The sequence below is a fragment of the Blennius ocellaris genome, assembly GCF_963422515.1.
Source record: "Blennius ocellaris genome assembly, chromosome: 2".
Taxonomy (NCBI): Eukaryota; Metazoa; Chordata; class Actinopteri; order Blenniiformes; family Blenniidae; genus Blennius; species Blennius ocellaris.
In genome coordinates, this window is record NC_137651.1 from 5,751,737 (window position 1) to 5,770,821 (window position 19,085).

The 19,085-nt window shown below is 41.0% G+C and overlaps 2 protein-coding genes across 2 annotated transcripts; both read right to left on the reverse strand.

The window, feature by feature from the left end:
* Window positions 1-4,606: 4,606 nt before the first annotated feature.
* On the reverse strand, window positions 4,607-14,558 carry dus4l (dihydrouridine synthase 4-like). The gene is made up of 14 exons (XM_080505695.1): window positions 14,230-14,558; window positions 13,183-13,304; window positions 12,597-12,714; window positions 11,916-12,038; window positions 11,219-11,445; window positions 10,569-10,825; window positions 9,063-9,151; window positions 8,042-8,158; window positions 7,643-7,743; window positions 7,387-7,534; window positions 7,169-7,304; window positions 6,504-6,606; window positions 6,260-6,360; window positions 4,607-5,670 (listed from the first exon to the last, which is right to left on the reverse strand). Exons 1-14 carry the CDS (start codon window positions 14,319-14,321, stop codon window positions 5,635-5,637), a joined length of 1,770 nt encoding a protein of 589 aa, XP_080361821.1. The 5' UTR covers window positions 14,322-14,558; the 3' UTR covers window positions 4,607-5,634.
* A 754-nt stretch (window positions 14,559-15,312) lies between these two features.
* rflnb (refilin B) lies at window positions 15,313-19,057 on the reverse strand. The gene is made up of 3 exons (XM_080504307.1): window positions 18,568-19,057; window positions 17,105-17,199; window positions 15,313-16,702 (listed from the first exon to the last, which is right to left on the reverse strand). Exons 1-3 carry the CDS (start codon window positions 18,778-18,780, stop codon window positions 16,384-16,386), a joined length of 627 nt encoding a protein of 208 aa, XP_080360433.1. The 5' UTR covers window positions 18,781-19,057; the 3' UTR covers window positions 15,313-16,383.
* Window positions 19,058-19,085: the final 28 nt, after the last annotated feature.

Genomic DNA, 19,085 nt, shown 5'->3' on the forward strand with positions numbered 1-19,085 from the left:
CGGGTCCAGCATAACCCCCCCCCCCCCCCCCCCCCCCATGTCTCCTTCACACATGCCTATCGCTCACACATCTACAGCCTCAGTGTGTGGACACTGACACTGTACACATGCACACAAATGAGATTTGCAGGGAATCACATGTTGAAAGCAGAAACTCTATATTTATACCACAGGACCTGTGAAGGTTTTGTTAATTTGAGAGAAATTTATATATGTATTTATATAATTGATATAACACAACTATTTCTTGAATGTACATGCTTTTGTTTTTTTTTTTTCTTATAACCAAAAGCATAAAAATGTTTTTTTTTTTTTTTTTCCGTTTAAATGCTGGCACAAGAGATTATAAAGGAAACTACTGCAACACACAACAATTATGACACCGCTGCCTCTTCAAGATTCCTCTCTCAGATTAAGTTTTTCTTCTTGAATCCAACATAGTCGTAAAGTTAAAGTGGCCTTATAACCAAGAGGCACAGTGCTCTCACAAATATATACAAACGATATAATTACATGAGGAAAATTGGGCCTTGACAGAATTAAATGACTTTAAATGTCCTCTGTTGTAAATATTACACTTCTGGTTTTAAAATATCCTTTCTATTCGTCTTGATTTCCACATTTTCCAGGCTAAAAGTCATCCTGCTTCTATTTTCTACACTATATATTTTCAAATTATTGGCTTAATTATTGGCCAAATAAACTCCATCAAAGCCCACCCCCATACTTTGAAACCCACTGCTGTTAGAGCACTCGGCAGTAGATTTTACTCACGTGCCTCATTTACTCAACAGTTGCCTCTAAATGTGTGTGTTGTCTGTCTTGAGTTAAAAGCAGATTTTGTTTTGGGGGGTTTTTTTGCCAGTTTTTTGAACAGAGATATTTGAATGCTATTTTTTTTCTCTCCGTCTATCTGACTAACCTGCAAATCTATCTGATTGTATCCATACTTATGTTGTTCGCTTTCTGGATGTGCACAATTGTTTTCTTGCTATTCCTAATCACTAAAAATTGTGTTGAAGTGCAATTTGTTTTGCATAGCAAGAGACTCTTCTGGTTTAGATATCAATACCGGCCGGAGAGAGGCAGCATCCTGTTTTACGCTGAACAAACACTAGCCTTAATAAACTATTATTCTTATGTGGTTTGATCTAGAAAAAAGAACCACGGCACAATACATTTACTAAAACATTACTCATGAGTTTATTTGCTCCAAAATATCATAATGGTGCTCGTCAGCCTCTGGTAGCGCACCTCGTTAGAGGCTGTGTAACTTCATCCATGTTCTTTATTTTTTATCATTATACAGTACTGTTTTTTTTATAGGGGTTTTTAAATAAGTCGTCTGTGCCAAAACGTACTGACCCCTTCCCAGGTTATTATCACTTTTCAGTTTAATTCCCACTGAAAGCCTCACTTGCATAATTACCTCCCCATTTAATGAAATTGCACAATGATTTCTCAAGGTCTTTACAATGAACTACAAACTGTTACGTTGCCAGTTTTTGAAAATGTGTAGCATATAATCTGTATTATGTTAGACTTTATTCAGGTTTCTGTCAAGTCCTGGGAAAATCTTGAAACTTTTTGAAAAATGAAAGAAAACGCCCTGGAAAGTACTGTCATGGTGGGTGATTGAAACGCGTTACTTCGGCTGAGCATATATTGTTTAATACAATACGGAACAAGTGACTGATGTAATTAAGGCTATTTTTATGGATCCGGTGAAGTTTCAAATGGCAGATTGTTAAAACGCTCCTGTGTCAGAAAATGCTGGGCTTTTCAGCGCACCGGTCCTGATGTTTAAAAGGTGATATCGTTTCACTTCGTCCGTGCAACAGTTTGGAGGTTTCAGAATGACAAAAGGCCAAGAGTTGTGTGCATATCTTGATTTGTGTATTGATGAGCTTTGATATTGAATTGTGTGCTTGTACTGAGGTTTGTGTGCTTCTACCAGGACCTGGGAATGTCTCTTCCTTCACCTCCAACTCAGGCAAATTTATTTGGATTTTGCCCTCTTGCAACACTGGGTTTGCGTTGCCCTCGACGTAGACTGGCAGGCTCACTCTAGTCACGCCAGTTGATGACAAGATATTTACAGGTCCTTGTCGACATGCAATGCTATCAACACAGCAAAGATGAGTTGTGAATGCCACCACCGTGACAAATCTCTCAGTACGTCGAGTCATCTTTTGCTATAACACTACATCCCAACAGAGTCCACACTTCTGCCGATGTTGTGCATTAGTGTCACTTCCCCTTTACATCCACTGAAACAATGAAATGGATTTTAATAAATCCTTTCAAAGCAACATATTGTACTTATCACCACATAATGGCAAACATAGTTTTCTTTTTCTGTGTTTCCTTGGCATATAAACAAAATATATACTTTTACATTTTAACTTTTACTCCAAATACAGTTTAAGTGCAGTACGTCATGAGGTAAGCAGAGGAGAGACTTCTTAGTATGAGTATGATCCGATGGGTTGATAGAGCATTAAGATTAGAAACCATTGTGTTTATCGGTAGTAAATCAGGTGCTGTAAACGTGAAATAACAATACAAGTGTTCTGGTATCACCCACCTCCGTGTGAGCACTTAAAATAAGCTTTTTTTATAATGTGTAGTCTTCATGATAACTTAACTTTTGAATGGCGTGTGAAAATGAAAGGCAAAGATGAGCGCTGACATATGTGTTGGTCGTGTTCTTGTCGGTTACTGATATTTCACCTTTGAGGATAGTAAAGAGCGGCTATCTGCCTTCACTAAAACTGACCTTTGGTCTGGCAGTTAGGATGAAATTAAATTACATCATTTTGTTTTCTTTTTTTGTTTGTTTGTTCTTGTCCTGAGCGAGTTGTTCTGCACACCAAAGACTAAATCTAAAGTGTCTGGTCAGAGAGGGTTGGTTTCCCACTGTGGTTCTCACTAGTTGTAATGACCGACTGTAACGTGGCCTGATAAAGATGCTGAGTGTGTCTGTTCACTTCTCCTGAACTGCTCCAGTGTTGTTGGAGATATTTTGCCATTCAAAATGTTCAGGTTAACCCCTTCAATCAACACCGGCCATCCAATTACCAAGCCATGTTTTTATAATTACACGGCGGATGTGAAACCGTCTGAATGCCGTGCATTATGTCGTGCCGTTATCTCATGAAGTCTGAGGGACAGGCGCACCGATCCAGAGCGCAGCAATGAAGGTTTTATCTCCGTGATGTAAGGAGTTTACTTGCATTCAAGAAATCAGAATGTAAATAATTTTCTTGGATTATTTTTGTAAAATCTCAAAGAATATCTGAAATGTATTACTAAAATAAAACTTTTATTATCCAATCAAATGACGTGTTTGGTGTTGTGTGCTTGATTATAGAGCCAGATCAATTGAGTGAGCGGTAACTTCTCAGTAGACCCTATGAGGTAATGCTATAGATTGTAATGTGGACTTCGATTTGTGTCCGTCAGACCCTTGTGCATCGACCTGGATTGACCAGATGGTCAAGGATGATGGCTGGCGATGCCACTTTAATCTGTGAAAACATTGTGAGCATGGGCATTGGAAGCCTCTGGCTGGGCTTGAGGCCTGAAGCAAAGCACACAGAGGAAGGCAACACTCGATGAATCACATGAGAGGAGAAACGTACTGTCCAGATGATCCAGTTGACGTCATGAGAAGGACACACGTTGCCTTCTGTCCCCAAATAGCCTCACTGATTAGTGGCTTTCTGATGGACACAGCTGCTCAGCTCCCGTTGAGATGCTCTTACTTTCACTATTAATCATAGCCCCGAGTTCTAATGTTGCTTTTCAGCGACTCAACGACCATACGCGTTTAAGCCATTGCCAATCACAATAAGTGACACTCCCCTCCCCCCATGACCAAATTTCTTTCTTACAGCACCATCCTTCCCCTTTTTAACAATCTGTTTGACAATTCTTAAAACAATTTTTGGAGTTTCTGCAAGTTTTGTCTGCTTGATACGTCATTGACTTTCAAACAGGCTTAACAATTTCCAACTGGATGCGTCTTTCAACAAGGTTATTTAAGAGATGAGAAGCTCTTCATTGCATCAGTTGGGGTTAAATCACTTGTTGCCAGCTGGAAGATAATAAATAATACGTGTGCAGTAATTATCCAATAGGAGGCTCTCTGCCACTTGCTTAGTTGAATCCATTTTTTCTGAACTGGCTGACCCTCTAAACACACACACACACACACACACACACGGTTGCACTGTGATATTCTGAGATCTCCGAGCAGGAACATTTATTAGAAATGACGTGAATTGAGGCACGTTGGCCACAGGGCACTCCAATCATCTCAGCACTGACCGACACATTTCACGCCATTTTCCTTTGGCCTCAATAAATGTAACCGGCGCTTTCGGTGAAATAATTGCTTCTAATGGATGAGGTTCAGTACAGGTTAAAAAAAGGAGGTGGGGGGGGGTTCTTTAGGCTGCAAGAAGGGAACATTCAGGAAGCACTGAGTGTACCATTGTGTGAGGTGAATAGGTTTTTGTTGCCAAACTTGAAGTTTGGTTTGTGTTGATGTGGGTTCAATCAAAACTAGTTTGTGTTTGAAAAACTCAAAACACGGCATGGCAAAAAGGAATGCATCTTTATTAAGTGAAATTATTTTACATTCATCTAAAAAGGCACTTCTGGATAAAACTGGGGGAAAAAAACTGTGTGAACCCCTAAAAGACATTGCTTTAGAATTTAAAATAAAAAAACAACAAAAATGAAACACGTGGTGAACACAATGCCATTTTCAGAGATACATAGATCTATAGAATAATGAACACACAATACATTCCTGCTTTGTGAAACAATTAAACAACAAATGCCTGTGCAACCTGTGCCCCAGTACGTAAAACAGAAATGAGCATGCAAAATGCAGTAAAGTAATTACTTCACAAGCCAAGTGAATATTGCCATTGGCCAAGTACAACAACACAAGGAAACTGCTGCTGGCTCTATGGACCTGTTAGAGTAGAAACACGATTTGTGTGAGAGGAAAGTTCTGTGTATTTGTGTAATTATAATGATCTCTGTGTTACGACAAGTGTACGTGTGAAATAAGGTTTGTATGTTCATACCGAGATTTAGCAGGAGCAATAAAACTTCCACATGTATAAAATGTTCAGTGCACACACTCACACTTTGGAGGTACACACAGATCTCAGGTGGCATACATGCATGCATTCATTTGAATTATACTCATCTTCTACTATAACAGCCCCATATTGCAACAACGCATAGTAGCTCACCTCCACGTGAGCGCAGCGGGAACCCTTCACGTCTGCGGCAATAAAAGTTCTACACCCCTTTTCTAGACCAATTAGCGCATTAATAGATTGCTCGAGCTTTTAACACCTGCTGTGCAAATAGCCGGCACAAATCAGAAAACACCGTCTCTCCAGCATATTGACATTCTACGACCTCAGCGATCGGGCCTGAGTCAATAAACCATTTGTGAGATCAGTTCAGAGACGTGTTCAGAGTCCTGGTGATACACACTGTGACACGCGGTGGAATAGAAGCGAGTTGAATACGTACTCTCCAGTGGCTCCTTTAGCTGCTGTGTAAACTCGTCAAACATCCAGTGGTTTAAAAACAAACCAAAAAAACCTAGTCATCCTTTTTATTTGAATTCTCTTGAAGATTCTGAAAGGAGATAAAAAAAAAAAAAAAGTGAGACAATATAGAATATGTATGAGATTTATACATGCTAATTTTAAAAAAAGAAAGAAAAGGGTTTTCAAATTCAACAGAGAACATTTATGGCATTTTGAAGATTCCGCTAGTATTTAAGTTGAGCCCTTACTGAGATCCAGTCAATAAAGCATAACTCTTCTGTTGGAGCTGAAATCATTACATCTTTACATATAGAATCGAATTGTAATAATTATTTCACTCAAGTCTCTATGCTTAATTTATCACTACATTGTACTGCATCTCATGATCTGTTCTAAAGAAATGTGTTTTAATAAAATAATTATTATCTTTTTATGATGATGATGATGCCGGAGTGGCGCCCATACTGAAGCTCTCCGGCACCTTCCAGGGAAGAATGATTTAACAAAGCCTCCGACTGAGCACATTTTAAATAGACGAGCATAATAGCTGCCGTTAGTGTCTGAGGAAACCTTCCATTATACATCCGTCCTGTGTCTGCCTGCCTGATGGGAATTTCCTTTCAATGTCACCCTCGGATTGCTCTGTTCAGGAAGCCAATGATCCTCCGAGTCATTACCTGGAGCTCCTGGTGCTCTTTCATCAGTCTCTCGTACTCCCGGGCGAGGCCGTCCATCTGCTTCTTCATCACGTCTGCCTCGGACTGGGAGTTCATCAGAGCTGGAGCGGAAAAACGACAAGGCCTCTGCTCAGTTCACACGCTTGTACGTCGAAGCATGTGTCGACAATAACACGACGACGTGAAGGAGTCGTGTGTGTGTGTGTGTGTGTGTGTGTGTGTGTATAAGTACGTAGACACTCACAGTCTTCTGCGGTCTGCAGGTTTCCTTTCAGCTTCTCCACTTCTTCCCTCAACAGGTCCATGCCCTCTGCAGTCGCCTCGTCGCCCTTCCCCTCCATCAGAGTCTGCAAGACATTCATGGAAGATATTTAGTGCATTATTTAGTCATTTCATATGTGGAACTCCCAAAAGTATATTCGTTAACAAACTGGCTACATTGGAGTTGTATCTGGACTCAAATAACACGAAAAGCTACTCTATACCTGGGCCATATTTTGTGTTTGAAGAAGAGGAGAGACACAAAGATGCTATAGACTCGCTTGGCTGCACGTACAAAATTAAATCGATTAGCAGAAAGTGGCAAAATCGGAATCCAACTACACCGGAAGGTTGGCATGGAAAAAGTCTGGAAATATTTAAAATGGAAAACTTGTACTCCAGTTTCTGCAAATTCACATCGGAATTGTGCTTAATAATTTTTCCCTCGACATTTTGTGTGTCTTGCTGTGCCAATTTAATCCACAACAATAACAATTTTGACCATCCATGTACGTTTATTTAAAATCTTTTTTTTTAAGTGTATAGAGCTGTACCCGTTTATTTTAAATTATACATATTTTTAAAGCGTGTGGAGCTGTACCCGTTTATTTTAAATTATATATATTTTTAAAGCGTGTGGAGCTGTACCCGTTTAAGCTGCTCATTCTCCTTTGTGCACGTCTCAACATTTTGATTGGCGCTGTCGGCCCGCGCCTGAAGTTCGGCTGTGGTCGCAGAGGCTGAAGCCAGCTGGTTGATCAAGGTGACCACACGCTTCATCACGCTGCAAAGGAGAAACACACTGTGGAGTTAGAAAACAAGTCGGTTCCAGTTCCAGATGTGGAGTTACGGTAGAAGAGACTCACAGCCAGAGGAAGACAGCGAAACCCGAGATGTAGAGGTTCCTCTGGGCCCTGAACAGCTTCATGTGCAGGTGGTCAACCATGTTTGGCTGCAGCTTGGAATCCGCACCAGCTTGTTTATCTGAATACTTTCTCACCTCACGCACGGCATCTGGGAAACAAATCAATTGAATCGGTGTGTTAAGTTTACATGTTTAAACTTTCCAGTAAAAAAAAAATTAATGACTGAAAGCTTTGAGTCATTTAATGTAACACTTACCAAGGAAGAGAACAATAAGGATTATGATCATGGTGAGAAACACTTTATTCCAGAACCTGGACATCCAGTCCCACACCCTCAGGTGGAATACCCTCTGCCATCTAGGAAAACAAAAACAAAAAACACATGCACAAGCAGGATGTCAGATAATACATTGAATGAACCAGACTGTTACACTGATTAATAAATGATCAATTGTTCTTTCATTCACAACAAATCAAAAATGACAAACATGTAAAAACCACGACTGGTTCAAACTGAGATGGAAAACAAAATAATTCAGACGACGTAGATTCAGAGCAGCAACAACATCTCGATAAATGATTTTGTTTTATCTACATGTATCACGTTTGGTTGCTGAATCTGTGTTTATGGCATCACTGAGGGACTATAACTCACCCTTTGGCCGAGATGAAGGGGATACAGAGGAGGAGGATGATGCCAATCTCCACATAGAGGAAGAACGCCACGGCAGTCCACTGCAATGTCATTGTGACTGAACCCTTCTGAAGAGGACTGAAATAAGGAGAACAATTACAAAATGTAAGGACCGAGATCGACACAGCCTAGTTGGATAAATAAGCAGAGAATTCCACACACTTCAGTCATGAGTTAAGCACATTTGGCTTTTATTCTCACACAACAATATTGGCACTGTTGAGTGAAACAATGACTGAGGAGTACCTCACCCTTTCTTTTCACAGTCACATACCTGAAGCAGAACTCACAGCAGCTCCAGTTGACTCAGGCAAACCCAACAAAGCCAATGTTATCTTCTGAATCTAGTAAACCTTAAAATGATGATGCATTTTAAAATTAACTATTTAAAAATAACTAAATACATTTTTTTTTTTAATGCAGGTCAAAGTGTGGTGACTAATGGGTCAGATACTACATCTCAGATTGAGCTTTCGATTATCAAGCCATCATAAATCAAGAGAATGTAGGCTATGGGTATTGCGTTTCCGTTCTAATTTTATTTATAAAATATATTTTTCTGAAGTACTCCAAAAGTACAAAAGTTATTAAAACATTAAATAAATAATGCTTTCTATATGATTTATGGAAATAGTGAATATATAGAAAGTTATGTTTTAGTTTACAGGTAGATAATGAAATGAAAGCAAGAAAATCTGCTGGCCTTTAGAAAATCTAATTATTTAAAGTCACGTTATAGTAAACAAAAACAACAACAAAAAAACAGCATAGCCACAGCTTGTATCATTTAAAAGACGAGTTTAAACGTTTATTTGTGGAAAAACGGAAATCTTCTTGGCGTTTTCTCGTATCGAACGTAACGTTGCTTTAGCAAACGCACACCATACGTGTGCAATAATCTCGAAGCTCGAGTCTGAAACCACGCTGCGAAGCACATGCAAATATGAAGCCAGATAATTTACAAGTAAATGTTGAATCTTACCGATGAATTGCCCAAGTCCTTCCCCTCTGGGACAGTAATTGCAGCGCAAAGTTAAGCTCAAACTTACTCTTCCTGTTTGCTCCTTCCGGCTTCAACCGGTGTGACGCAGGAGATAATGACGCAATGACGCAATCACACACAGTACATATGCAACATTAGATAAAAGGCAGGGCTATAGCAGCTAGCACTGTTGCAGCAGGAGGTAAGAAATATCCGATATATATATATAGGATATTTCTTACCTCTATAAAAAAAAAAATAAATCCCCTCTCGCCCTCCGCGGGCGTTCACCTGTTTTTCTATTCCAAGCTCGGGTCCTCTACCAGAGGCCTGGGAGCTTGAGGGTCCTGCGCAGTATCTTTGCTGTTCCAAGTACTGCACTTTTCTGGACTGAGATGTCCGAGGTTGTTCCAGGGATCTGCTGGAGCCACTCCTCCAGTTTGGGGGTTACTGCCCCGAGTGCTCCGATTACCACGGGCACTACTGTCACCTTCACCTTCCAAGCCCTCTCCAGCTCCTCTCTGAGCCCTTGGTATTTCTCAAGTTTCTCATGTTCCTTCTTTCTGATGTTACCATCACTTGGTATTGCTACATCCACCACGATTGCTTTCCTCTGCCCTTTATCAACCACCACGATGTCTGGTTGGTTCGCCATTACCATCCTGTCTGTCTGTATCTGGAAGTCCCACAGGATTTTTGCTCGGTCATTCTCCACCACCTTTGGGGGGTCTCCCACTGTGACCTTGGGGTTACCAGACCATACTCCGCACAGATGTTCCGGTATACTATGCCAGCCACTTGGTTATGACGTTCCATGTAAGGTTTCCCAGCCAGCATCTTGCACCCTGCAGTTATGTGCTGGATTGTCTCAGGTGCCTCTTTGCACTGTCTACACCTTGGGTCTTGCCTGGTGTGGTAGATCTGGGCTTCTATGGCTCTGGTGCTCAGAGCCTGCTCCTGTGCAGCCAGGATGAGGGCCTCTGTGCTGTCCTGTAGGCCAGCCCTCTCTAGCCATTGGTAGGACTTCTTGAGATCAGCCACTTCAGTTATGTTCCGGTGGTACATCCCATGTAGGGGCTTGTCCTCCCATGATGGTCCCTCTTCCAGCACTATATATATATATATATCGGATATTTCTTACCTCTATATGTAGAGAGAGAGAGAGATTGATAGAAAGATAGCCTTAATTGAAGGCACTTATGGAATCACACAAATGCATAGACAAAAAGCCAATGGAAAAGACAAAAGACAAAACAGGAGAACCACTGACAAATGGAATAAGCAAAGACAAGATAGAAATAGAGAATGACTACCTTTGTATATTTTTTGTATTGATTCTCTTTTGCATTGTTGATGTTGTGATCAATACTATTCTGATTCCACGGGAGCCAAAAAAAAAAGCCATCATTGTTGCAACAGTTTGAGTTTTATTTGATATATATAAAAAAACAAAACTATGATTAAAAAAATAAATATAAACATCACATTCAACTTTGCTTATGTTTCAAGATCGTGAACTGAGCCGTATGTGCTCTGAAGATAATCTATGACAGCCGAGGTGCTGGACAGAGAATTAAAGACTTTTCTCTCAGGCTGGGAGCTGACCCTCTCCAGCATGTATATAAGATGATGGTGGAAGCAGGTGAACGGCGTGCCCTGCTCCACGGAGATGTCCACCCAGTCCCATATGCACTCCAGAGGAGTATCCTCGTAACCAGAAAACATGGCGGGGTTTGCGAGCAAGCCCCGAGCAGCCATCACTCCTAAAACAAAATGACAATAACAAAAAAGTGGGCTTTTAGTATAAATGTATCCGAGTTGGGCTTTGTCAGGTTTGTTTGTGTTTATCACTGAAGAAACTCTCATTGAAGCTAGTCCTGTGCTGGATAACTTAACGTGAACCTAATAATGAGAAAAGCTGGGGCAGACCCTCTTAGCCAACACACTCAACTGCAAGTTATATCGTTTGTTACAGAATACAACTGTGTCTTGCTGTGTCAATCTTTTGGTTCATCATATATAAATCTGCCACGTATCCTTCAAGACTATCTTAACTGGCAAAAAATACCCTTGGATCTTGATTTTTCTTTTATAATTGTATCTATGATTAAATCAAATGAATCCTTGAAGTTACAGTCATAGTTTCATTCACATACCATCCACACCAGTGAGCTGGTGAGTGGCCTCCACATCCCGCAGGTATTTTATGTCTCCGTTCGCGATGACAGGGATGGACACGCTGTCCTTGATTGTCTTGATGGCGTCATAATGGACTGGCTGGTGTCGCTCTTCTGCAGTGCGGCCGTGGACTGTAATCCATGACACACCGGCTGATTCAGCCTTCCGACACAGATCCACCGTCCGCTGCAAGTCCTTGTGAATTCTGTTGATGTGGTGGTAGAAAGGATGAAAATATATACTTTGTTCGAGAAAAACAATTGGAAACAATAATATATTTTGTCTTTTTCTTTTTCCTGAAAGAAAAACCTGGTCAAACCCCGAGAGTGCATTGGAAGCAATGAGAGAAATCTTAACACTAACACTAAAATGCAAAGGAATGAAAGTCGCACTGCTTCAAAACCACATTTGAATTCCATTAGAACAGAGCAATATTCAGGTGACCTAAAACATAGTCTTTGCTTGAAAATTGTAAGTATTTTCCTTTGGTAGTTTTGCATTGACTTCATTCTCGGATTTCCCTTGTCATTGCAAATTGTCTTTATTGAAAAAAAAAAAAAAAGAAGGGAGTAAAGCGTTACTATTACTTTGTTTTATACGAGCTCACAAATGCACTGCAGTAAGTTATCGTCGACCTCGATGTCTCACATGAGTCAAAGTGGTTCCAGTCCTCACCTTATTTTGATGGAAGTTGTGTAGTTCGGATTGTCCACTTGGTTTCGGACATATGTGACCATGTCTTTGACCAGCTCAGGCTTGTTGATGAGGCAGGCACCATACCCAGCTGACATAGCCCATCTGGAGCACAAGGACACCCATTAACCAAAAAGATTCAGAGGGAATTTCCGACAATGCATCAGATTTCTTTAACAATTTTCTTATTTTGCTTCTTAAAACACTTTGCCCCCTGACTAATCCCCCACTCTCCCATCTGTTCATTCATTTTAATTTTTTATACTTTTATTATTTATCTACTTTTCTATTGTTTATATATTTATTACACTTTTCTTTTTCTTATTTATGTACTTTTTTTTTTTTTTGCCTTAAATTCTGTTTTTAGTGGGTGGGTTACTTGCTTCCCTCAAGGTGGAAGTGGAATTTGGAGACTGGGGGAAAAAATGGGAAAATAGTTTCTTAAGTTCCTGCAATAATATGCTTCATGTTAAATGACCTTTGCATGTAAAAGTCATGTTTAAATCTGTTACCTTTAATTTGCTATAATAAAAAACACAAAAACAAGAACAACAAGAAGGAAGAATAAGAAAATGAAGGTGAAATAGTCAGAGGTTCTATAAATGAGTAATGAAAGCATGACCTAAGTTTAGAATGTTTCACCGCTTGGGTCGGTCGTCGTACCTCTGGGGGCAGCCACAGTTCAGGTCCACGCCATCGGAGAACGGCGCCACCACGCAGGCTGCCTCCGCCAGAGTCTGAGCATCGTGTGCAGCAAACTGCACAATTAGAGGCCGGTCATCTGAGGAGGGAAAACATTCACTGCCTCAGTGCATCCATAATCTGTTTGCACAAGCAGGTCTCCTGATATAAGTGTTACACATAGAACAGAGATTTCAATGAGGAGCATGCACACACACACACACGCACACGCACACGCACACGGGTACTCCAGTTGACCAAGGCCCTTGGCCCCTCCAGCTCTTCAGGAAAAGAGATTATTAATCTCAATGTGGCTCTCCAGGCTAAATTAAATAGTGTATGGGTATTCGTCCTCCACAAATGAGATGTGAAGTAAATCTGCCATAACACAGCCATTTATTTATATGAATCAGATTAAGAGGCTGTAATTTAAAAGCGTATTCTCTCTTGTCGCTATCGCAGAAGAAGCTCAAACCCCAATCAAAACACCACTGTGACGATGAAACAACTTTTGCATTCCGATGATCAAGATGGTGACATCAAGGCCAAACTCGTCTTTTTTACTCACGTTCATTGGTGGTGAACTCACTGTCTCTGGCTTTAACAGAGCGCAGGAAGTCAGAAGCAACAATCATCGGGGTGAAACAGATATCACAGTTGTACTTCCTGACCAAAGACCTGAAGGCAAGCCTGTAAAGAAAAAGAAAAAAAACTCAACTCAGAAAAAACATGTTTGACATGGTTCAGTGGTGCTAAAATAACTACTTTAATGCTTTTTTGTTTTCTTTTTTTGTCACATAGCCATATTTGAAAATGTGCACATTTCTTCCTGTTTCTTCCAGATGTTTACTAATAATAATTAATGAGAATCATAGGATATACTGTTTCTTTTGTATCTCAACACTCAAATAGGGGCTGCTATTTCATTTCCCCCCAAAACAAATATCCCCTTCTAATCGGAGAACCTTGATGACGATTTTAACTGTAAAGGACAGTACGACCCATATCAAGGTCTAATGACCATCATTAAGTCATATTTAGGGTACATTTGGAATCATTATATGGGAGACATGATATTCAAATGTGTAGACCACCAATGATATGAATTTTGATTTACAGAGTTTTTCAGCTGGGAATAGTGACATACTGTATTTGTGTTTTATAATTTCAAACACGTTATTATCTACAAATTGACGATAACCGTGCTTGAATACATACTATTTAAAGTGGGCATTGTAAGTGACTTAAGGTATCCTCTCAGCTTTTTGAGGGCTTTATTGTTTGCCTCATCTGTGTCGAGACTGATAACTTCAGTGGGTTTACACACAAGTCAAGTGCTGTAGTGCTCGAGAGGCTTAGATTTAAGACCACATTTTCAAGATTTTGTTCTTGATTCAATCTTGCCCCCTTCGTCTCGGAGATGCTCTGGCCTTGGTCTTGATCCCTGAAAGTTTGAGGTCTTTTCCAGATTAGATTGTCTGGATTACAACACTAAGAAAATCAGTCATTTTGCAGAGATACTGTGACGCCTGCCAACTGTTTTACGTGACATTTCGGCTTCAAAACATGAAAATACATCACTCGGTTAAGAGGAACGAATACATGCGTCACCTACTTTGAATATCGGACCATGGGTGCGCAGATTTTCAGGACTTTTCCTTTTTCGAACATGTCCATGACGGCGGTGTTGTCACCGGCAGACTTCATTCTCCTCAAACTTACTTGGCACTGTGTTAGCACAACAAGCTAAGTGTTGCAACGTCCACCAAAGAAAAGTTCAGTTTAAAAGCCGAGCGTGACTTCTGGTGCCCATGTTATCGTGCCATGATCAGAATAAGTATTCACAGAAACCACAAGTCGCCCTTTTGTGGTATACAGATACAAATTAAATAGATTACACCTGCATTTTACCAAGCATCGCGCAGCGAGAGAGCGTGTGAGAAAAATGTGGGCGTATCGGCGACCTCTGCACTCTGACGTCGTTCAGCGCGTGACGTGCATTTCATAGTTTTTTTTATTTGAATTGAAAACATCAAAAATCAGTCCGGCATAGTTTAATGACAAAACACAATAATAACGGTAGTTTTATTTTAAAAAAATACATCTCTGAAATTAAATTCGACGTCATCATCCACGTTCATGAAGTGCTGCCTTCAGGGAGTGTGGGGAAAAGAAGCTCTCCGCAGAAAGTACTTTGATCTGACCTCGTTTATAAACATGTATGGTTTCACCTCATCATGAAACACGAGCTGATCATCCCGATTCGCTACTTTGTATTGAATTTAATGTCTCAATGTCAGACTTCAAAATCCCCGCCAAAAATAATGTTTTAATAATATTATCGTGGACACACACACATACACACTAACACAGTAGACTGAGTCACTCTATTGCACTTCCGTTACATGCCCACAAGAGGACATCATCTGAACGAAAACTGCTCAAGTGGAGGGGGGAATAATCTGCTGAACACCAACTTTTAAAATATTCAAGACAAGTCATTCTAATTTCATTTGGTTGACCTGAACACAGCTTATCCTGGCCGCTCATAATCAGAATGTACTTTTGAAGCAGTTTTTGTTTTTTTAGGTACCGTTGAGATAATGAGAAATACAGAAAATACACAATCGATAAATTATTAATCATTTTATTTAAAACCAGCACTGGATAAGTGACAAATATAATATAAAAGCACAAAAACATACATCAAAAAACATCCACCGCTGCAGTTATGGAGAGAGACTTGATAGTGGGGCTGATAAAATCTCAGATCCTAAAACTTCAGAATAAATACATTTTCACACTAAGTGACATTATTGCAGAGGAATGCAACTTGTTACTTTCATTTTTAAGGTCAGTAAGTAAAAAAAAAGAAAAAGTGATTCATTCATGTTCTATCAATACTACCTACCTGATCAGTTTGAATAGAAAAGTTCCCTTTATCCAACAACACTTGCAGTTACTTTAATAATACGAAGGCTTCCTTGTCACAATCATCCTGAATAATTAGGACTTCAAATCTTGTTTGGATTGACCATTATTCTTCGGACATGTCCTGAGGGCTACTCGCAAGGCCCCCCGTAGGCAGACAGGCTGTATGCTTTAGAGTAGCAGCTGTAAACGGTGACTAAAGGAAAGGCTTGCCAAGAGCTTTGCTTGTGTGCATAAATACAAAATACCCTGTGAAAAACAAAACGTGAGAAAGTGTCAACAAAACCATTCTACAGTGTGGATAAATTAGTGATTTAGCATCAATCCAAACTCCACTAACATGTAACCACTCCTGACGAAGTCACCTTGGACGACATCGCAAAAAGAAACTCGGCGCTTTCAGTACAACAAGCAAGTGGTGAACTGATACAGGCTCCATTGGTGTGAACAAAAGAAAAAAAAAAAAAAAAAAAATCAACAAATTGTCAATGAGTGTAAATTTGCCGAGAGCAAATCTCTTCTACAGCCAATTATTATAGATATTTAAAATCACGCTGCTGGAAACATTCCAGCAAACTACAAACTGTGAAAAGACCAATGGAGGTGGATGGTGTCAAAAGCACATCAAGACATGGAATTGAATAAACATGTACTCAACCAACATCTTGACACGCCTTCCGTCTGTAACGTCACAGGAAAGGAGCCTGGAGCTCATTTTTGTTTACAAAATTCTGTCCACACAACTGTTAAAAAGACAACACAGCAGGTCAGTGGCAGCCAGCCTTCAGACTTCAGGGAGTGTCACTGATAACGACCATGAGAATGACTGATGTCGTTCTCACTGAGGTAGCTTCCTGCGGCCGGTGGCCTCAAGCTCCACGCTGGAGAAGAAACGTCTGGATAGCCGGTGGCAATCGTAGCTCAGCTCTGTGGTGTAGACGGCGCTGGTTTTCTTCGGATAGACGATGGTGGTGCTCTTGTAGCGCAGCGGACGGTGGCGCGGCTCGAAGTCCAGCTGCGTCTTGTAGTGACGCCAGGTGCTGTGCGGCAGAGCCGTGATGGTCTGCCGGCAGTGCTCCAGCCCCTGGCCCCACGGCTGTAGCGCTACATCCTGGATGAAGTGGCGGTCCGAGTCGTAGTACACAGAGGAGGTGTATCTGGAGAAGAGAGCGTATGGACTTCGATTTTAGAACACATTCTACTAGATAAACTACGGTGGCCCAGAAAGGCCAACAGCACAACACAAAAACAAAAGTCGCATTTGACTTTTGCTGTTGTGTTGCGGCTTTTAGATGTTGTGTTGTGCTGTTGGCCCCTCTGGGCCACCATAATAAACCGTTTCAGCCCACCTTCACACAACATGGAGCCACACATGGACGAGGAGAGGAACCTCCAACCTTGAGCTCAGAGGATAGCCTACTCTACAAACTGAGCCACGGCCGTCTCGTTGAACGTACCAATCAAATGTAGTCCGCACCCACCTGCATCATTTATGACACTACAGGAGAAAGTCTTCCCAACTCTAAATCTCACGAGGCGTCGCATCCAAGTCAACCCACCTCATCTCTTTCGCAGGTAACGGATCAAGTGCGATGCCTTCCCCAAAGGACAGCGCTTGGAGGTGAGGAGGAGATCCTACAGGTAAAACTGGCACCTGTAATAGAAAATATGCTTTTTTTCCCCAACCAATTCAAAAACAGAAAACCTAAAACTAGAGATGGCCAAGACTCCAAGTTCGCATCTTTCAAGGACATTCGATGTGTTGAAAAACAAGCTAAAACATAGGTTAGTCTTGCTCTTTCCATCATGTGAACAGTGTCAGCACTTGCTGGATTCATTGTGTATCACGGAGCACGAAGATTTGTGGTAGTTCTTTTATATTCATCACTCTGCATGAAATTCAAGGCTGAGTTCTTCTTTTTTTAGAGGTCTGATTCATCTGAATGTACTTACTTACAAAACCATGTTGCATTTCTGTTTCTTCATCAATTCGAGAGCAACCGACAGCAAAATGCTCTCAGATCAGAGGTCTGTATGTGATTGTGTATAATGTTTCCTGTACGGGAATACTTTAGATAATCGATGTTTAAAGCTCGATTGTCACCTTGTTGATGAGCTTGTTGTGCATTTGTTGCCATCTTGACCTGTGATCTCAATGAGCCAAAAACAGTGAAGTTAAAGGCCTCCACATAGAGCTGAATGAACACACTTCCTATAGCTGGCTAGATTTATACAAGCCTCAAATGCCACTGTCAAAGGACTTTGATAAAATGTGCAATCTAGAGTGAGTTAAAAAAAAAAAAAAAACAACAAAAGCTATACTGTAGTTCAGGCTCCCCGAGGCTTTCAGAAAATTATACCCAACATGTTATCTTTTTTTATGCAATTTTACTTATACATCAGAGACATTTTCAAAAATTATTTTCATCTCTTGGATGAAAAAAAAAGCTTAAAAAAAATTAAAATGTGACAAACTGCTGAAATGAATAGGATTGCTTAAGTATTTCTATTCAATAAATTGTTAAAAGTGTCAGAAAAATGCTGGAAAAGAATGAAACTACGAAAATCAGGTAAAAAACAAACAAAAAAACGATTAAAATGTCATGTTTACATTCTGAGTTGTAAATGAAACTTCATAAATGCGACATAAGACACCATTTTTGTTTGCTTTTCCAAACTATCTGAGCCCATAGAAACTGTGTTTGGGTCATTTTAAAGGTTAAATGTTTCGTGACTCCAGGGACATTTGATTAAATGATCATATAGGTTACAGATCCCTTGATGGGATCAACAGCTTGGATTATAATGAACTTGTACAGGTGGCATATCAAAACATCAGCATACAGAAAGGTCGAAATATACTTAATTTAACTCAAACAGAAATTTTAATACACCGCAGATGAAAGCAGGAGCGGACTGCGTGGAGACGGGGGGGGGGGGGGGGGGGGCAAGCCCACACATCCACAGGGAGAACATGCAAACCCCTGCACAGAGAGAACCGTGGGGGTCGGATTGTACCTACCGGGGATCCCTTCCCGTCGTCCTCCGGCCCCGGGCTCACGCCTCCGGGTTTGTCGGGACACGCAGGCGGCGGCGGCGGCAGCAGCAGCCAGGCGCTGGGACTCGGGCTGGGCGGCAGCCCGGAGTCCGGACTGTCGAGTCCTCGATCCGCCCTGCAGCTCATATCCAGCGGCTCTCCGTCGCAAACATTTGGCAAGTTCAACCTGCCAACCATTTCTAGTTAAAGAAAAAAAAAAAAAAAAAAAAAAAAAAGAAAGAAAAGTTGCACAGCTCCGCAGGTTACCAGAGTCACTTCCAGGTTGCAAAACGTCTCTCTCTCTCTCTCTCTCCTCCCCCGCGGGCTGCAAACAGCATCAGCACCGCGGAGCTGCACCGAGTCAAAGCTGCACAAAGCAGCGGGAGGACCGAGGACGAACCGCGTTTATTTACGTGTGTGAGGCAGGTGGGGGGGAAAGAGTGTCCGTGTCCGGGACCCGACTACCGCTGCTGCTGCTGCTCAGCCCGCGGCTCCTCTTCAAA

Bases quoted from the DNA above. Each gene is read 5' to 3' on its own strand.
- dus4l (XM_080505695.1), bottom strand. From the start codon at position 14,321: ATGAAGTCTGCCGGTGACAACACCGCCGTCATGGACATGTTCGAAAAA. The intron at 7,744-8,041 runs GTGAGTTATAGT...TTGTTTTCCTAG, and splicing joins CCCTTCATCTCGGCCAAAGG to ATGGCAGAGGGTATTCCACC. The intron at 6,361-6,503 runs GTGAGTGTCTAC...TTTCCGCTCCAG, and splicing joins CCTGCAGACCGCAGAAGACT to CTCTGATGAACTCCCAGTCC.
- rflnb (XM_080504307.1), bottom strand. From the start codon at position 18,780: ATGGTTGGCAGGTTGAACTTGCCAAATGTTTGCGACGGAGAGCCGCTG. The intron at 17,200-18,567 runs GTAGGTACAATC...TTTCTATTACAG, and splicing joins ACGACGGGAAGGGATCCCCG to GTGCCAGTTTTACCTGTAGG. The intron at 16,703-17,104 runs GTGGGTTGACTT...TCTCTTCTCCAG, and splicing joins TTACCTGCGAAAGAGATGAG to ATACACCTCCTCTGTGTACT.